Source organism: Nyctereutes procyonoides, unplaced genomic scaffold (assembly GCF_905146905.1).
Source record: "Nyctereutes procyonoides isolate TBG_1078 unplaced genomic scaffold, NYPRO_anot_genome, whole genome shotgun sequence".
Classification (NCBI taxonomy): Eukaryota; Metazoa; Chordata; class Mammalia; order Carnivora; family Canidae; genus Nyctereutes; species Nyctereutes procyonoides.
Genome location: NW_026575046.1, coordinates 44725407 through 44745150, shown reverse-complemented (window position 1 = coordinate 44745150; position 19744 = coordinate 44725407). Strand labels below are relative to the sequence as shown.

The window sequence follows — 19744 nt, the reverse complement described above, 5'->3', positions numbered from 1 at the left end:
TAATAAATGTTAGCTATTATTAGTTCTTACCCACAGGCTATAATCTATATGGTGACGATGTCTACGCTCCCCACTCTCTTGGAGTCTCAAGGACACAGATGTGTGCATGAAATCCAGACGGAGTTCTGCTGAGGTCAGACAGAAGAGGCGCTAACGGCCCAACCCTCAGGCCTGCCTCTCCGTAGGAGCTTAGACCAATTTGTTCAAAAGCATTACTGCTGCAATGGGAATTCAAAGATTTTCACATTAAAGTAAAGATAAGCCTAAGGCTCTCTGATCCTTAACGCGCCAGGACAGAAATCACAAGACAGGTATGGCAAGGTGACTGACATCCCCCAAAGATCTACTTCTCCCCTCCCTCGACTATTTCCAAAATCATCTCAATTTTTCTATGTACAGCCATATAAATCTTTAGTTTAAAAACCTTCTAGGTGGTACTTTCACATAATCCCACTGAAACCCTGCAAGTGTTTATAAGGGGTTACTTACCTACAGTTGCGGTTCTCCAATCTGACTTTACCCTGGAAATCCTGTGCCCAGGCCATACCCCAGTCCAATTAAACCAGAATGTCTGGGAGTGGGCCAGACCTGGGTATTTTTAGCACTCCCCTCCTGCGAGATCAATGTGCAACTGAACCTGAGGATCCCTGACTGATCCTTTCATTCCTCAGCTCCAAACACAACCTCCTATCCTCTGCTGTGGAAAGGAGATGAAGCGTTAATATTCCTCCATGGTAGAGCAATGGATGCTAGGGCTCTGGGAAGGCAAGTGACTTATTGCTCTGAAGAGGGCTGGAAACAGAATCTAAAACTCTCAGCTGAAGAGCATTCATTTCCCAACTTAGTGCACTCCTACTGCATGCCGGCCACTGGGCTAACCTGATAACCAAGAATGGAGAACATGGAGGTAGTCATGCTGTTCGACCACAGTGTAAGGTGCCATGGGGCCCAGGCAAGGTGCATGGAGAAGGCCTTTTCTTTCTTTCTTTTTTTTTTTTTTGGAGAAGGCCTTTCTAAGCTTCATCTGTGAACCAAACTTTGATGTAAAGAAGATGTCAAGCAACAGTGGGGCCTGGCGAAGGAAGTGTGAAGGTCCAGTTTGGACGATACAAGTTTTGGGATGATACTAAGATGGTCATAAGCCAATGAAGACCACTTCAACTGGCTACATCTACCTGTGCTCAGAAGGTTCTTCAAATCCGGTCAGTTTTTGCCTGTGACCACTAACAAAATATCTTAAGTCATTCTCGCTGCAAGCATTTGGCCAGTGGTCCCAAGACTTGAAAGGGCAGCAGAGTCAGATTTTAGATTCAATAGGTGGGATATGAGAATCTGTGTTTCTAACCAGTTCCTAGAAGAAGCTAATGTGCCAGTCTAAGACCACATTTTGAGAACTTAGGCCGGGCGACCAGTAAGAAACCTGAAGAAATACCTAGGGTCTCCACTGGCAGCTGATAAATGTTTAAATTAGCAATGGAAATAAAGCACTCAGGCTGGTTTTGAAACTCCTTGAGCTGTTTAGATACCTTTCAGTAGTCCTGTCTAGCAAAAATCATTGTTCACTGGAAAGATGTTTACCTCTTAAGTATGCTCAGTTTTCCCAGAGAAGAAAAAAGTGGTTTATGTCCAAGAAATCTGGTACTTAAAATATATGAATTGAGCAGTAATTCTATAATGATAAAGCTATAAAATGTACTGAGGAGGCCTTAATTGCTGCATTTAGAGAACTATCCGGAGAGTGGAACGTGAATATAATGAGACACTTCTAATTTGGTTTTGGCCAACTCTATGAGGTATGTTCTAACTTATTTTGCCAGTGAAGATATTGAGGCTCAGGAGGGTTTAAGTAACTTAACCAAGGTCACAGAACTAGCCAGTGACAAGTTGGGATGTAAAATCCAAATTGTGGTCAAGAGGACCAGCAATGGACAATGGCTCCCTAGAGGGTTTGTGAGGATTCAGTGAAAAGAGGGACTTGCCTCTTCCACACACCTCCCCTGCACTCCATAGGGCTCAAGTCAGACTGGGGGTAGGGGGCCCTGATGGCTCCCAGGCATGAAGGAGCCCAGGGACCCTTACTCTGCAGAACAGCTCAGGATGGATGCCCTGGCTCAGCACCATTGAGAAACAGAGACAACTGTTTCCTCTGATCCTCTCCTGTCTATGGATATATAGAGTCTATATACATTCTGGTGTAAAGAGAAGTCCCTCTGGCTTCTGGAATCCTCTCAAGCTTCTGGCTTCCCTGTGCTTTATTTCACAACAGAGGAGAAAACTCTACCAGATTTTGCCACCACTGGGCTTCAGGTTAGCAAAAGAACTAGAACAATGGTATGCTCATAGCCATCACAGAGACATAGGTAAACAGTGCTTCTTCCTGAAACCACTTCCTTCGGCTCTCTTAGCGTTACCTCACCTGCTTTCTTTGGTTTTCCTGTTTGTAAAACAGGAATAATCTGGTACTCTCCCAGGTTTATTGTGAGGATTCGATGAATTGACTGCCAGTGGTTTTGCAAAGTACAGGGCAAAGACCAGTAGCAACATGTGGGGACGTGTAAGAAGTGCACATTTCTGGGCCCCAAAGCAGGCCAACTGACTCAAACTGGGCGTGGAGGTGGGAGTTGGGGAGTGGGAGTCAGATTTATCAAGCCCTCCAGGTGGTTCCAGTGCTTCCCCAAGCTCGACAACATCTGCTCTAAAATGGAAGTTCCATGAGGACAGGATTTTGTTGGTCCCATCGGTCCTGAGTATTCAGTGCTGGAGTAATGCCTGGCATATTACTGACACCCTAACCTTTTACAGGCACTCAATAAATATTTTTGAAGGATGAAATGAGTCCAGATGAAGCAGGGGAAAGAAATCAAGGTCCAAAGAGCCTGGCATTTCCAACTATATTTGCACAGCTTGATGACTCTCTCACTAATTTGTAGTAAATATTATGAGTTGCAGACTGACGGTGGTGTCTCACCCTTGCATGCCCAGCTCTTAGCACAGTGCCCAGCTCATCATACAACAGGCTCTTGGCAACACTGTACTGAAGGCACTAATGTCTCCCAGTTCCAAACTGAAGTTCACACCACAACTGCCAACAGGTGTAGCAGACGGGTCTGTCCCTCCATTTTCCTGAGATGGGGAAAAGAATTCCAGAGAACACCAAGCCCCCAGCTGTAATGCAACTTATCTGTTTAAGTGTTTGCCCTTCTTCCTCACCCAAGGGTACACCCTGCTGCAGCAGGGACTTTGCTCTGATCCTCAGCACTGGCAACGGAGCCCGAGGCCCAGGAGGCACCCAATAAATACCTGCTGAATGAATGGCCAACCCCTGGCTGGGTGGGACGTGATAAATACCAATGCCCTTCTGCACCACCACCACCACCCCCACCGTGCTAAAATCAGCAGGTTCTCAAACAGCTCTTGAACGGTCCTAGGGGTGGAATGGTAGGAGGGACTTCTGGAGTGAGGAGACATGGTATCAAGCGGTTACAAATGAATTCCAGATACCTCCATCAGCCTTTTTAGTTCTGCCATGACAACTGCAATTCATTACCTCCGCTTCACACACAGCCCTGGTGCCAGCTCACTGGCAAGAGTCACTTCACTCCAGAAATTCCAAAGAAGGGCTTGTCTCCGATAAGACCGGGGAAAAGAATTTATTGACTTATTTATATAATGAGTGATGCCAAGGTGGTTTGCAAGCTCTGATGTCAACATGGCTCAGAGGAGCCCTGGCTTACCAGAAGACACTTGAGTGGGCAAGGAGGGGACAAGCCTTCCAGTTCCTCTACCAATACACAGGAGGGCAAACGAGCCTAACTAGGAACAGCTCCCAGGGGAAAGCGTGATGTGCACTAGGCACTGGGCTAATAAGACTTGCCGTGTCCAGTGTCATTTCATCCTCACGGGTAGAGAGGTCCTACCCTGAGAAGAAGAAATGTATTCAAGGTCATTTACTACATGTAATGACAGAACCAGAACTTAAGTTGGCACCCTGTGAAGATCTTTACGAAGACCTTATCTACTGCAGGGAACAGTGTGGTATTGTCGGACCAATGTTTGCCTGGAAGCACACAATCATTTTTCTCCACAGTGAACAATATGCTGCTAGGTGTGTTTCTGCTGATTCCTCTGTAGTTAAAAAGTTCCTTTTCCCTCTGCTGCCCTCTCTCCCCCTCCTCCTTCCGAATTTACTGATGGTGCAGTGGTACACAGTAAGGCTTTGAAATTAGATGGACCTCGGGGCGCCAGGGTGGCTCTGTGGTTGAGTGTCTGCCTTCGGCTCAGGTCATGATCCCGGGGTCCTGGGATGAAGTGCTGCATCAGGCTCCCCACAGGGAGCCTGCTTCTCCCTCTGCCTGTGTCTCTGCCTCTGTGTGTTTCTCTTGAATAAATAAATAAAATCTTAAAAAATAAATTAGATGGACCTTGATTCAGATTCCAACTCTCTTTTGACCTGTCTGACCTTGCTTAATCTGTTTCCCCATTTGCAAAATGCCAGAAAACCACCATGAGCAATAGCGCTTGGCACATGACATATACTGGATAAAGATGATGAAATATAACTATGATTATCCTCATTCTCACCAACATTAAAACCAGTTATTATTCTCTTCGTTAGCAATACAAAGACAAGCGGTGCATTTGGAGGCAATTCCTGGATTACAAAGTAAAGTGCACATAGAGCCCTAACTATCTAAGAAAAGCCACAACAGATGCGAGATCAGAAGGCTGTCCCAAGGTCACCTCATCCTAGCAGCCACTTGATGCCTGTATCTTGATATTTTATCCTTCCAAGTCAGGTACCAGTCAGGGGATCCTAAGGGCTGCCCCAGTGACCAATCAAACGAGCAACCGCCACTGGGAGGAGAGAAAGCCCGCGTGGGGACAGCTGGGCTGCCACGGAACCAGGCCCAGCAACAGCAGGCAGCCGGCTGGGGAAAGTCAGCAGCTGCCGTTGGCCTGGTGTCCTGGCTGCCAGGGAGTGATGAATGGAGCAGGGAAAGAAAAAAGGCAACAAAGGTGTCCCTAATCTTGATGCAGCTTCATTTTTTTTTTCTTTTCTGGCTGACCATTGAGCGAGAACTTAAGCCTGGGTCCTTTTTCTTTGGCAGACATTTGAAACTGAAAGATCCCATTTCTTCCCAACAGTGAGATGTCACGGGTAGAAACATTGAGGAGGAGGCAATTGCAGGGGGGTGGGGGGGATGTAACCCACCACACTTGTCCATATTTCCCCTCCTCCCCACTCTCTCTGCTCTACCCCCCTCCTTGTCCAGCATCTTTATTGAATGGCCTATGTTCTCCCAACACACCAACAGTGAAGGCCTGTCTCCGCTTCAATCTCCCCCCATTATTTTGGCAAGAGGTTTTCTGCTCAGGAGCTGGAGGCTTAATGGCCTGCTGGTGAAGGTTGAATAACAAAACACCACTGTATCCAGTTTCCAGAGTTTTCTCTTCTTTTATCTCACTCTGAAACAGGGATTCAAGGCAGTCGAGAAGCTTGTCAGCAGCAAGCAGAGCCTCTTGTTGTTCTGCCTGAGGGTGAGCGGCCCGCTGGCCCTCTCCATGCTGGAGACGCACGGTGTGTAAATTTCTCACACACACTTAGCCCAGATCCAGCCGTCAGCCCTGTCGAAGTGGAAGCCCTACGAGATGTCACCCAAGCCATTTCTCCAAGAGAAGTGGGTTTCTCTTAACCAGGGCCCCTCGCTGAGCTGGGGGCTGCAGATGCTCATTGCCTGGAGGCAGACATAGCCAGCGACAGCTCCTGACAGCGTGGACAGCCAAGTGTCCCTCGGTTGGCAATCCCCACAAATGCCACCAAAACCAGACCAAGGCTTCTTCTATTCAGGAAGCTCTGTGGTAACATGCCGGCCACCTTCCAGCTCCCACTTATTTGAGCCTTGTCTCTCCTTATGTGCACCTGAGCTTGGTGTTCCAACCCTCCCAGTAACTAAGGCAACCTGATTCTCCTCTCTTCAAAAGAGCAGTGTTTCACAGCTACCTGGGATCCCGAGGGATTGAAGAATCAGGTCAATTTGGCTAGGCAAAAAGCCGGAGGGGTGATGACAGAAGAGTAGCTAGCTGCCTTGGCTACTAATTCCCTGGCCACTGGGAACATTTACCCAAGCGACTTGGAAACGACTTTGAGCTCTCGACACACACTGTATCCTTTAGAATTTCTTTGCCTCTGCTTCTGTTCTCTCTTTCCCAGAGCTCTGGTTAGCTGGTTGCTCCTAGAAGGTGGGGTTTTTGCCCAACAGTCTCCTAATCCACTCTGGGGATCTCACATGCTCCTGTGATCAAGCCTCCTCTGCAACAGATCTCCCTAAAATCCACAGCACGTTTGTTTCAGCTCAAGAATAAATGGCAACTGTCAAGTCCACCTTATTGACAGGGCACTCTGGAACAGCTACAGCTAATATGAGTGTGGACTCAAGGGTCCTCACTACCTGGGCTCCAACCTAGTGTGCATCGCCTACTGGTGACCTTGAGCAACTTACTTTACCTTTCTAAGTATGTTTCCTCATCTGAAAATGAAAATAATAACAGTACCTACTTCATAAGGTTGGCAAGAGAATGAAATGAGATTGTAATAGAAAAAGGCTCAGCCTGGCGCATAGCATTAGAGTAAATTCAGTATCACCATATTCCTAGGACATAACACACAAACCATTGGGACAGTATGAAAGAAACCTGCTGGTCTACACAGGCAGACAGGATTATGAAAAATAACTCAGCCACAAGCATAAAATGTTGCCAAATTATTATAATGGGTGAGGAGAACCTGGATCTGAGTTTTAGAGAAAAGTTTACATAAGAGAAAGAGGGAAGAAGAAACCTTTCCTAGAGATTCAAGGTATGACCTTGGGCAAGTCACTGGTCTCTGAGCCTTAGTTTCATCAGCAAAATGAGAGGGATGCAGTTACATGACCAGAAGGGTCCATCCCAGCTGCGAACTGCTACAGAGCCAGGCAGAGACTCAGTCTCCATTTGATTTAACTGTTCCACAGTCACTTTCTAGTAAAAGCTAAAAGACCTGGCATTCCCAAGTGTCTCCTAGATATTGGGTTCTGTGCTAACTGCTCTACCTGACTTAGCTCATTTAATGTCCATAACTGCCCTTGAGAATTATTACGTACCTCCCTATTACAGAAAAGACAAAAACCAAGGCTTGCAACTTGCCAAGGTCACTCAGGAAGCAAGCAGCAGATCCAAGATGCCAGGATTCAAAGGCTCACCCTCTTTCCATTGTCCACACTTGCTCTCTGGTTAATTGTGGCCTGGCCACACCAGGATGGTTACAGGTAAATAAAATCATGCCTGTCCCCGCTCCAGTTCCCAAGGCCAAATTCCTTAGGCAGGCAATGGAGCACAGGCAGTTGAGCAGTGCCAGGCAGTGTGGTCAGATGTGTGGGTTCTGGCGTCAGTGTACTTAGCATTCACATCTGGATTCCACAAAAGTTGGCTTTCACCAAACGCAGTCCCCCTGAGCTTCAGATTCCTTATAGAAAATTTTATCTATTCCCAGGGTTGCTGGAGGGATTAGGGGAATCACCCACATAAAGCTCTCAGCAGACCGCCTGTATGCAGTAAATGCTCGGGCATTATTTCCTACCTCACTGAACAGGAGAGCATACAGGCAGTGATGAGCAGTTTCTAAATTAATCTATGGCAGGAGTATGAAGTGGGGTCCAACAGCCCCCTGGAATTGTGTGCCAAAAACTGTATCTGCACTTTTCTTAAAGAAGCATCTTTAACCTTTGTCAGATTCTCATTAAGATCTGTAGCCAAAAGGAGATTAAGATCTTTTGACTGTAGGGGGCACCTGGGTGGCTCAGTGGTTGAGCGTCTGTCTTTGGCTCAGGTCATGATCCCAAGGTCCTGGGATCGAGTCCTGCATCAGGCTCCCTGCATCTCCCTCTGCATGTCTCTGCATCTCTCTCTGTGTCTCTCATGAATAGATAAGTAGAATCTTTAAAAAAAAAAAAAAAAAAGATCTTTGTAGACCCAACTTCCTACATTATAACTATTTCTGAAATAACAGGATTAGCAAATGTTCCTCAAATCATGAGAGAAGTTGCTGAGTCCTCTCAAAGTGGCCTCTTAGCCACCGGGCCTCCAGTACTTATCAGAGCCCCCAGAAACTGTGCCCATAGAGTTCCCAGGTGGTTCCTGGAAGAAGGTCTGAACATACACCACAGAATGAGCAGGAATTAGGCTTCAGGAACCTTCTCTGGCAGGGCCAATTCAAACAATCCATTCTTCCTTGGAGAACAATCAGCATATTTGTTTTTGCATACCACTAAGTTAAATACACAAGGAATGCTGACCCTTTGCTGGGAGCTCCCAGAAGCACCCAGACTTACTCTGCTAAAGAAACACTGCTCCTAGGGGCTGCGGAGGCCAGAGCACCTGAGTCCCCACAGACCCGGCCCCTTCCCAGGCCAGCCATGCCTCAGGAGGAGGCTGCGGTGTTGTTGGAGCCTTTGGCCCAGTAGGCAGGGCCCAAGCTGCCCACTGGACCCTCTCTGGTTGTTGGGACAACTGTTCTCAGGAATTTCGGCCTCCCAGTCTTGCCCTGGGTGAGAAGGGAAGAGAGTTGGCAAGGCTGGCTGCCTGGCTGCTCTTCCAACCCGCTGGTGAAAGGGGAAGCGGAAAACTGGATTCCCTACCCCCAGCAGCCTCCAGGCCGGGACAGCACACAAAACAGCTCAGCCCCAGAGGGAGGAATGTGCCAAGACATTCTTCAGGGTTGGTAACCCGAGACGCTATTTTGTTCTTCGTGGCTAAGAAATCACTTTTCTGACTGAGGGACCGTTTGACTTACTTCTTTTAAATTCAAGGGAATGGGTGGGCATCGCCTTGATTCAGGTAAGAAAAAAGCCAAGACAAATGCAAAAACACACACACACACACACACACACACACACACACCCTTAAGGAGTAGAAATTCTTTTTTTTTTAAATGTCATCTTTTGTTTCACAGCATTAATGAAATGGGTTGCAGAGATGTAACTACCTTGGCAGAATTTATCTCCCCCACACCACCACCCCAAAGTTGTCTGGCTCTTTTTCGCTTTAATTTTTTTTCTTCTTCCTTGCTACAGTCCCCTCTCTCCTTCTGCCATGGAGTCAGGAGGGGTAAGACAAGGCCAAGGAGTCTGAAATCACATCTGAGACCTGGCAGGGTTCTGCGAACATCTTCTCACCAATGGAGAACCCATTTGTAGAGAGCTCAAGCAATTTATCCAAGACCATCTTCATATCCATGAAGATATTCAAGTAAGTCACACCTCTGGACCTCAAATTTTCTCTTATGTTTGAAAATAAGAGCTGGGCTCTGATCATCTATGTCCCTTCCAACTTTCAGGAGAGAAATTCCAGAGAGCCATGGGTGGATGCCCTCTGCTTAGCTTTCTCCCCAAATTTTCAGTTGGCCTACCATAACAGTGACCCCAAGGTTGCACTTGGAACACCTCAGCATCCCAAACTCCGGGGCCCCCCACCAACCCAGTATGAGAGGGATAACCAGAAGGTACAAAGATGCATTAAAACCAACTATTTGCAAGGTGAAGAAAGTGAGCGGCTCAGTTAAATGCCACTATGTTTTTAATTCCTCTCCAATACTTGTCCATCTGCCTAAAAAACAAAGGCTGGGCATACCTGTGGCTGGGTATGGGCAAGCTACCATACAGAGCTAAAATATAATGGCACTGGGTTGTTGTTTTTTTTTCCCTCCACTGGTTTTTTTTTTTTTGAAGATCCTTTCTATTTATGACAACAGATAATACTAGTTTCCCATTTGTGAAAGTGGTTAAAAATTTTTCATACTGAGGGGCACCTGGGTGGTTCAGTCGGTTAAGCATCTGCCTTTGGCTCAGGTTATGATCCCAGGGTTCGGGGATTGAGCAGCATGGTATGCTCCCTGCTCAAGGGGGAGCCTGCTTCTCTCTCTCCCTCTGCCCCTCTCCCCACTCGTTCTCTCCCTTTCTCTTTCTCAAATAAATAAAATCTTTAAAAATTTTTTCACGTTTAGTTGATTTAAAGTCAAATATTAAGTAAGCAATGGTACAAGTCAATATAGCAGAAAATCATGATGGTGGTTCATATGGTACTAAAATTTGAAAAATAATACTCTAGCCAAGTCAATTTTCCACTTGTCCTTTTCCAGGGGTAGAAAATTACCTGCTGTTTGAGAAGCTTTCTATAGCTGTATTATCCTCTCAGAGCCCCAGAGAAGTCCCTAGATTCACAACCGAGGGTGAGTTAGCAACGCTGGGTGTGGGGCTGTCCTAGTCCTCTGACATGCAACTGCTGACAGCACACTGGCCTCAGTAAGTTGCAAGGACCAAAACCAGGCAGGAAACAGAAGACTGAACTTATGTCTCTTCTGGAAGAGAACAAGGGGCTGCCCAGTTCTCCAACACGTAACAGCGTCCCTGGGACAGATGACCCTGAGTGGGGCAGGGAAGAGAAGTGAGTCAGGACAAATCTGGAGGTTAGAACTTCAGAGATGGTAAAGAATCTCTGTGGTGATAGAAAGTGGAAAGTGGAAAGTGAGTGGTGGAAAGATGAAGATATTCAAGTAAGTCACACCTCTGGACCTCAAATTTTCTCTTATGTTTGAAAGTAAGAGCTGGGCTCTGATCATCTATGTCCCTTCCAACTTTCAGAGTTCTACGATTACTTCTCTTCCAAACAAACCATTAATCTGACCAACGGGAACCTGAGGCTCAGAGGTTAAAGCAGCTTGCTCATGGGATGCTTTCTCTAGCATTAAAAATTTATCTTCCAATGCCACCAGACTGACTCAGTTGGTAGAGCACCCGAATCTTGATCTCAGAGTGGTTGAGTTCAAGCCCCACAATGGGCAGAGAACTTTTTCTTTTTTGATTTCTCTTCTAAATTATATCAAAGAGGCATCCAGCATGGTACTGAGAATAAAGCAAGCACCCAAGAAATGTTAAATGAATGAACTAAGAGCGCTCACAGAAATTACGGGGCATCTCAATTCAAATTTTCTTTCTGCCTTTTTTAAAACCCACACCTTGCTACACACCCCATCTTGGACTTCTGGGACCTGCATCCCAACCCTACAAGTCGAAAGATCCAAAAAATTCACCTCTATTGCGTTACAGGCACCTGAGACTCAAGGTCGCACAGACCAGGTGAAAATTCCACATTCCTAAGACACTGACCACAGACCAAGCCAACAAGGACAACAAAGCAATCTCAGAGGGTGGTCCTCTTCCTCCCCTTCTTCCCCCCCACCCCTACATGGGGAGGGTGTGTGCAAAGAAATGACAAGCAATCAAAACCGGGAGAAAGTCTGGAAGCTCTGAGCAGTCACCTCAGACTCCACCTGCCACAGAAAAAATAAAATAAAATAGAATCCGTGCTACAGTCGCTTGGTGCCCACCAAGGTCAGGACGCGCTGGTGCAGGACTGAGGAGTCTCGGTCCCCAGAGGAAGAAAGGGTGGAGAACGAGGTGATGGGCAGGGCTTTGTGGGAGGCCTCTCACCTCCATCTATATCCTAGCAGCTTCCAAGTTGCTCTAAGATTCCTGGAGAACCAGTCTTCCGATCAGCCCTCCCCCGCCCCTTCCTTTCCTTCCCACTCCCGGCCTCCAGGCCCCCTGGCTGCTCCCGTGCTCTTCCCCGAGCCTCCCAGGCACCTGTCAAAGACCACACTCCAGGCTGCCTTCCCCTCCGCCTAGTGTCCTTCCAGCAGTTTCCCACTGAATCCTGGGTCCCTACTACCCCCTCCAAACCAGATGCTTGCCCATCTCCCCCCCCACACACACACACACACGCTGGGGAAAGCCTCCCCGGGAAGCCCCAGAAACGCTCCGCTAGGTTGCTGCCCCAGCCCCCGCCCGACCTCGTCCTAAAGGGGGCGGGGGAGGCGGGGCTAGAGCTTAAGGTCAAAACTCTGAGCAGGTGCCGGCTGGGGCCTAAGTCCTCCATCGGGGACGGCGGCGGGGGCCGCCCGGGCCCCTGGCCGCGCCCCCCTCCAGCAGCCCACCCCGGCGGGAGCAGCGCTCCAGACGGCGGGCGCTGGGGATGGGGATGGGGCTGGGGATGGGGATGCGGGCGGGGGCGGGGGGGCGGGGGGGCGGCCAACGGAAGAAAGCGCAAGAGGCTCGCAGAGTTCCCCGGCGGCCCCTGCCCGGTCCCCGCGGGTGGCCCCTGGGGCAAGAGGGGTCCGGGCGGAGCGCGCGGTGTGGGGCTCCCCGGGGCCCTACCTGTCCCGCGGGTCGATCCAGCTGGTGGTGCGGCTCGTGTGGTCTATGTAGTAGACCTTGCCGTCGAAGTCGCGCGCCTCCTCCCAGCCCTCCGGCAGGGGCAGCTCCGGCCGGGGCATCTTCCCGAGCGCGGCCCGCGCTCCCCCATGCAGCTCCCGGCCGCCGCGGGGGCCCCGGCTCAGCGGCTCCGGCCGGCCGTGCCCAGCCCGGGCGGCCGCCGAGGCACCATGATGGGGGGGGAGGCTGGCGCCCGCGGACTGGGGGCCCTAGTGGGGGCCGGCGGGGGTGGCGCCGCGGTCCATGCGGCCCTGCGGCTCCGGCCCGCCGCTCCCGGGCTCCCGGGCTCCCGCGCTCCGGCTCCCGGGCTCCCGGGCTCCCGCGCTCCCGCCGCCGGCCTCTCACGCTGCCATGTGCGCCCGCCGCGGCGCGGTGCGGGCCCGGGGACGCGCCCGGCCGGCGGGGCAGAGCGAGCCGAGCGCCGCCGCCCGCTCCCCGCCGCCCGCTCCCCGCCGCCCGCTCCCCGCCGCCGCCGCCGCCGCCCCCTGGCCGGGCGCCCGAGCCCTCTCCGCCGCGCCGCTCTGCGCCCGCCCGCCCGCCCGCTCGGCGACTCCGGCCTCCGCCAGGTGCGGCTCGGGCGGTGCAGGTAACCGCGCTGCCCCGGAAACGGGAGGCGGAGCGCCGGGCGCCTGGGCTCCCGGGTCCCCTCCCCGCGCCCGGCGCTGCGAGGGCGGATCCTAGGACCCGAGACGCGCCCCCTCGTGGGACTGTCCGGACCGCCCGCAGCCCCGGGAGCGGGAAGGCGGCACCGCCCCTTACCTGGGCCCGGGACAGCGCGGGGGCCCCGGGTGGCGCGAGCAAGACCCGCTCGCCGCTGCTTCCCAGCGCCCCCGGCTCTCCACCTCGCGCCTAGGCTCTCGGTACAGGTGGCTGGCCCCAAACCCTAAAACTCCCCGCTTCTCTTTTATGTAGAACCAGGAGCCAGACAAGAAGTGGTTAAATGGAAACATTCTTGCGATTCAGGGAACATAAGTTTTCCTGGATCTCTGATCCCTTCCCCCAACACACGCACCATCTGTCTCCCTCTCCTTCCATTCTTCTCCCCGTGTTGTTTCACTGTCTCCCCTACCCTCGTGTTTGCTAACGTAGCTGGCTGTCCTCTGGGTCCCTAAAATTTGGAGTATATGCTACGAATCCCCTCCCCCCCGGGACGGCATCCAAGGGGCGCCAGGGGGAGCCTTTTGTAAAGTAACAGTAACGATGGTCTTGGGAACTGAACGCGGTACTTAGCCTGTCCCAGGCGGGAGGCTAGCAGCTTCGCGTGTGCTTCCGTCCTATGATACTTGGAGGTAGGTACGTTATGGATTTGAGGGAAGAAGAAAGCAAAGCAAAATTCCATTTTGAAGACTATTAGAGGAAACTTTAAAATCAGTATTTCTTGAGAAATTAAAGATATGTAATTAACTATAAAAAGATGAGACCCCAGAGTTAAGGATCAACGGGCTCGTCTGTTTCCTGAACGTTAGTGTTTAACCATTTTTGCCCTGGATATGTGGCAGGAAGCTGGCTTGGAGGAATGGAATGAAGCCCAGTGCAGTGTACCCGCTTGTCCGAGCTCCCACCGTCTCCCAGAGGAGCCAGCATCCCGTGCTGTATGGGCCAGACAGAGTGTGCTGAGCAAGGGAAGGAATCCCATGTTTGCAGTCTCATCTTCTCTTAAGAGATAAGACCCACCATGGCAGTTCCTTACCTCCAAATGCTGTCTGCCAAGTCAGTTACTTCCCTGAGGCCAGACCTAGGGCTCAGTGTTTGGTCCTTCCTACCCCCTACTTCATTCCATAGATGCCATGCACTGAAATCCAGAATCATGGGCCTCAGACTGGCCTGTAACACCCCAAAGTAGGAGTTCCCCCATCCTTTTAAGCGAGGTCCCCGCAGTCCTCTTCACCTCCCCTCCTTTGGCCAAGCTTTCACAATATAAAAACCTATTATTTATTAGAGCAATAGCTCAAAAGCGGAAGCCAACATGGTGCTGAGTGCTTCACACACATGGTCTCATGTAATCTCACAGCAACCCTCCGGAGTACGGCACACTTATACCCATTTTACTGATGAGAAAACTGATGTTCTAAGATGCTATATTATTGGCCAGGGATATAGAACTAATAAGTGGGCTCAGGTCTGTTTGACTCCAGCACTTAACCATTAACCTATACATTTTTTTTAAATTATGCTTCCATTCCTGGACCTACCCATGGTCTGGACCTGGAATATTATGGATGCCAATGAAGGCCTGTCTCTGTTGATGCCTGCTTCCTAAGTATTCTGCTCTGGATCAGTCTGTTTGGGGGCAAACATACCCTATTTTCTCCCCGTGTGACCATGAGTACCTTACTTGACCAAAGTCTCAAGTCTTAGGTCTGAAAAACATAGATTTCCATAGGGCTCGTTTTAATGGCTAAAGGAGGTAAGAAATGTAGAGGGCTTGGTACTCAGTGGTAAGCCATCATCTCGGGCGCCTCATTGTGGTACATTTGGAGCGCCCCCCATGCCTGGCAGCAAGCATGCCCCTATGAAATAGGAACCAACGAAGTATTTTCTGTTTCAAACAGAAAACCTGTGTCCATTCCCTTCCTGAAAACTGTGCATGGTTGCTTGTGACAATCTTCCCAACTGCTGATTTCCTTTTTGTCTTCTTTTGCAACCCAGCCTTCTCACTGGTTGGTATCACTTGTGAAGGGACACACGTGGTAGGCTGCCAAATCCAGCTTGCTCTGCAGCCCAGGTACCCCAGCCGTAGCAGTTTCCAAATGCCTTGTTCCTTTGGACCTTTAGATGTGAGCAGGGGAGGACGAAAGAGAGACCAGAACAGGAATCAACTCCTTAAAGCCTTGGTCTGCTTTTCAGTCCTTTCTACCCTCCATCACCGCACCGCTGCCCCCCCCCAACCCCCCAACAACAAAAGAATCCTAGGTTATCTCCCAGAAGCTGCAAGCCGGGTGAGGTAATAAAACAGATGACTGCCTGCCCCATGTGATGGCGGGTGAATCATCCCCAGGCATTCTCTGAGGCTGAGGACAAACGTGAAAGGGATTAAAGGTAAAACCAGCTCAGCCACGTGATAGGGCAAACTGGACGTTATTCTACAGGTGACTGAACTGCAGGAATGTGAGCCTAAGCAGCCCAGCGTCTCCTGGCCTTCCTCCTGGGGCCGTGTCTGGCTGCCCATGAGCTGTGTCCAAGGCATGGCCGGTACCGGAGCTGAGCTGAGCTGAGCAGATGTGACCACAGGACAAGCCTTTCTTCATTCCCTTTTGCATCCAGGTGGCCCATAGGAGACACCTGAGCCTGGGACAGGTTGCCTTGTTTTTAAAAAAGACGCCCACTTAAGTCCTTTCCCCTACTGCATGAGCAAAGAAGAAAGGCCAGTTTCTACACATGTGTTTCCGAGAATTTTAGAGTGGTAGGGTAACATTTTATGAAGACGGTAAGGAGAGAAATTAAGCTTAAAAAAAAAAAAAAAACCCAGACATGTCAGCAGTAGTTTCTTGTTCCCTTCTACATTCTTCAAGAAAATGGAGACTGGGAAGACCTCTGCTGAGATTTTTCTTCTGACTCCATGCCCATACCTCCCTACCCCATGCAGTCCCTCCCACGCACCCCAGAGAAGGCATACAGCTCCATTTCTATGATTGAGCCCAGAATGTCCTTTTTCTATAGCTATGAATTATTTGAAGTTCATAATTGGGCCCATGGACTGTTCTTTTCAATGATGAGAAAACATGTCCTAAGCCAGAGAAAATTAGGATGGAAGAAACACTGGCATTACGAGAGCCAAGGCAGAAGAGATGGCTTTTTAATGTATTTCTGGGTCCCCAGTCCTTAATACAGTGCCTGAAAATAAATCGAGATAAGTCTAGCACAGCCTACTCACTTTCCACGTAGATGGAGTGTCTATGACTAGTGACTCATTGTCCTGGTTCTTACTAGTTCCATTTTACAGTTGTGTAAACTGAGACTCCAAGAAGCAAAGTGACTTTCTTATACTGACATAGTAAACAACAGAGCCAAGATTCCAACTCAGCTCATTCCAGTAAGTAGGTCTTGGCTTCTGAATTCACAGCTCTATGGGCTCTAGGGTGTCAATAAGGGAAGAACTTTAAGACACAGAAGAGCATCCAGGAGATTATCTTGAACTCCTGCTTTCAATTTGGACTGCTTATCTCCTTGGAGTGGTTAGAGGTGGGAGGGGGCGTGTGAGGTCATAGCTGAGTTTACAATGAGAGGGCAGGGTCGAGGTGGGAGTTCTGAGTTCTAAGCAGAAGAGAGACCAACCTGATTCTTGACCTCTGCTGGTGCTGTCAATGAGATCCACCTGGGGGGTTAGGCATCAGGGGATTTAATAGGCTAAGTTTTCTCTGGAAGGAGGAACATTTTTCTCCCTATGATGCTTGCCTCCTGCCTCCCCCTTTCCTTCCCTTGTTTGTTCATTTACTAACTGAACTGGTCTTTTCTTTTCTTTTCTTTCTTTCTTTTCTTTCTTTTCTTTTCTTTTCTTTCTTTCTTTCTTTCTTTCTTTCTTTCTTTCTTTCCTTTCTTTTTCTTTCTTTCCTTCTTTCTTTCATTTTAGATAAAGTGAGCACAGTGGGGGGTGAGGGGCAAGGAGAAAGGAAGAAGCAGGCTCTCTGCTAAACCAGGCTCTATCCCAGGACTCTGGGATCATGACCTGAGCCAAAGGCAGATGCTTAATGGACTGAGCCACCCAAGTGCCCTGAACTGGATTTCTTCTGGACAGGAAGCTACCCCAGGGCTGGCAGGAGAGGTTTTGACGCTCTCGTCTAAGAATCTTCTGGGTCCTGGGGGCTGGGAACTGTTGAGTCTTTCATCTAAGAATCTTCTGGGTCCTGGGGGCTGGGAACTGTTGAGTCTTTCACCCTAGGATGAGGAAATGAATTATGCACTGAAGGAGGAGGTGGAGATGAAATCTTAGTTTCAAGGGTGGGGGTGTGGAGAGGAGAAAGAAAGTGTGAGCAGAGGGAGGGAGTTCCTGCAGAGCAGTGCTTTTCTCTACCCCCACCCCAGCAGTAGAAGAGGAGCCCTGGTGGGAAATAGGGGTGGGGGTGCGAGTGCAGTACCCAGCAGGCTGGCTGAAAGAAGCCTCTCTCGGGTATTTATAGAGCTTGCATCGCCATGGTACCCAGGCTCTGAAATTAAACTCCAGCCCAACTGCTTAGAGACGGATGGAATGAAAGGCTCTTTACCTGTCCACTGCTCATGGTTTGATGCCCCATTCTCCGAATTTTAGATTTAGTCTGAGTGAATTTTGTAAAATACTAGCAAGAAGAGTGTAGGGTTGGGGCTTAAACCCAGAAAAGGTGCCTCAGCAGGGGGGCTAGGTGGAGTAGTGGAAAATACATAGGTGGGGTGGTGGTGGTGGTGGTGGTGGTGGTGGTGGTGCATGGAACCTTGCATGAACCTTGGCTCTGCATCTTGGCCAGTATGTGACTTTCAGCATGAGACTGTGCCTTCTTGAGTCGCAGTTTTCCTGTTGGTAAAATGAGAGCAACTATACCCACCTCACTGTCAACATGTGACAACTAAATGAGTTGTTGTAGATAAAGTGCAGGCTCAGCCCCTGAAACACGGGGGTTCCTTTAAAGGTGGGTCTCTGTGTGCCAGGCAATCGGTGAAGCACTCAGGACAGTCTCATGGAACTTAAGTTTAGTAGGGGAGATATACACTATACAAATCAACAAATGAAATAATTACATGTTGTGGTCAGTAACAAGACAGGAACAAATGGTGCGATGATAAAATTTCATAGGGCAGGGATTGGCAGAAAATCTACTTGAGACAGGGTCAGAGGAGAAAGCCCTTCTGAGGAAGGGACATTTATACAGAGGGCTGAGGTAGCCATCAATGGAAAGAGGCAAGGAATGTGCATTCCAGGCTATGGGAGCCGCAGGGAGAAAGACCTGGAAGATTTGGTATGTTCAACACACCAAAACAGCCCTGTTTCTATTCCGTTGAAAACCACAGGAGGGGCAGCCCAGGTGGCTCAGTGGTTTAGCGCCTGCCTTTGGCCTAGGGTGTGATCCTGGAGACCTGAGATTGAGTCCCACATCAGGCTCCCTGCATGGAGCCTGCTTCTCCCTCTGCCTGTGTCTCTGCCCCTCTCTCTCTCTCTGTGTCTCTCATGAATAAATAAATAAAATCTTTAAAAAAAGAAAAAAAAAGAAGGAAAAGAAAACCACAGGAGGTTGTTTCCAAGAGGTGAATCCAAGCTAGGAGGTGGTTATTCTAAAATCCTGCAAGGTTCTCTGGCTCCATGGCTTCCTGCACTGCCATCGACACCTGACCCAGGCTGAACAGAGACCTTTTTCCCCAAGTAAAAGTTGGATACTTTGTTTATCCAGTCTTTAGTTTTCAAAGCTTCATTGTGTGTCTTGGCATGGATTTCTTTGGGTTTATCTTATTTGGGGTTCACTAAGCTTCTTGAATTTGCAGTTTGATGATTCCTGTCAAAGTCTGGAACTTTCCAGCCATTATTTCTGATTCCTTTTACAGTCCCACCTTTTCCCCTCTCTTTCTGGGACTCCCACATTTTATTATAGTTCCTCAGGTCCCCGGGGCTCTGTTCTCTCCTCCCACCTCCCCAGTCTATTTTCTCTCTGTTTTTCAGATTAGGTCATGTCTCTTGTTCTCTTTTCCACATCACTGATTCTTCCTTCTGCTCTTGAACCTAGCCTCTGAGCTTTTCATCTTCATTGTTATATTTTTCAGTTCAAACCTTTCCATTTGGTTCTCCTTTATGTCCTTTATTTCTTTGCTGAGGCTTTTTTTTTCATTTTATGTCAGCTGTATTTATCACTATTCATTGAAGCATTTTAATCATGACTACTTTAATATTTTTGTCAGAAATTCTAACATATATATCATTTAAGTGTGGGCATCTATTGACTGTCTTTTTTTCTTTCTTTCTTTCTTCAGCTTGAAATCTCCCTGGTTCTTTGTATGATGAGTGATACTTATTTACTTATGTGTTGATTTTTAAGTAGGCTCCCTGCCCAACGTGGGGCTTGAACTCATGACCCTGAGATTTGAGAGTACATGCTCTATCAACTGAACCAGTCAGGCACCCCGATGAGTGACTTTTTTTTTTTTACTGAAATCTAGGCATTTTTATATTACGCTCTGAGATCCTGGATCTTCTGTAAATTGGTTTTAGCTGGCTTTCTCTGATATGGTTCCAGCAGGGGTGGGGGATGGTTACAGGAGTGGAAGATACGGCACCCTGTTCCTGCCTGGTCCAAATTCCCACTTGGTCTTGTTGCCACCTGGGGGGTACCCTTTGGCCTTCTCTGACACAATCCCAGGAGGGTGTCAGGGCTCCTCATGAAGGCCTCTTCAAGGTAGCAGTTTAGGGTCCCTACTTGGCCTTTGCTAGTATGACTGAAAGTGGGGTCACAGTTTTGTTCTGTGGTATTTAGCTTAGAGTGAGA

The 19744-nt window shown here is 49.2% G+C and overlaps 1 protein-coding gene across 4 annotated transcripts in view; it reads right to left on the bottom strand.

Moving 5' to 3' along the window:
• The window catches only part of WWC1 (WW and C2 domain containing 1), a 154371-nt gene extending 141654 nt beyond the window's left edge, over positions 1–12717 (bottom strand). For 2 of the 4 annotated variants that reach the window (XM_055324794.1, XM_055324796.1), the window contains exon 1: positions 12246–12717. In XM_055324794.1, coding sequence (XP_055180769.1) covers positions 12246–12364 — 119 coding nt within the window. In that variant the 5' untranslated portion in view covers positions 12365–12717. The remainder of the gene's footprint in view (positions 1–12245) is intronic. The other 2 variants (XM_055324795.1, XM_055324797.1) reach the window with 1 other exon arrangement.
• Positions 12718–19744: the final 7027 nt, after the last annotated feature.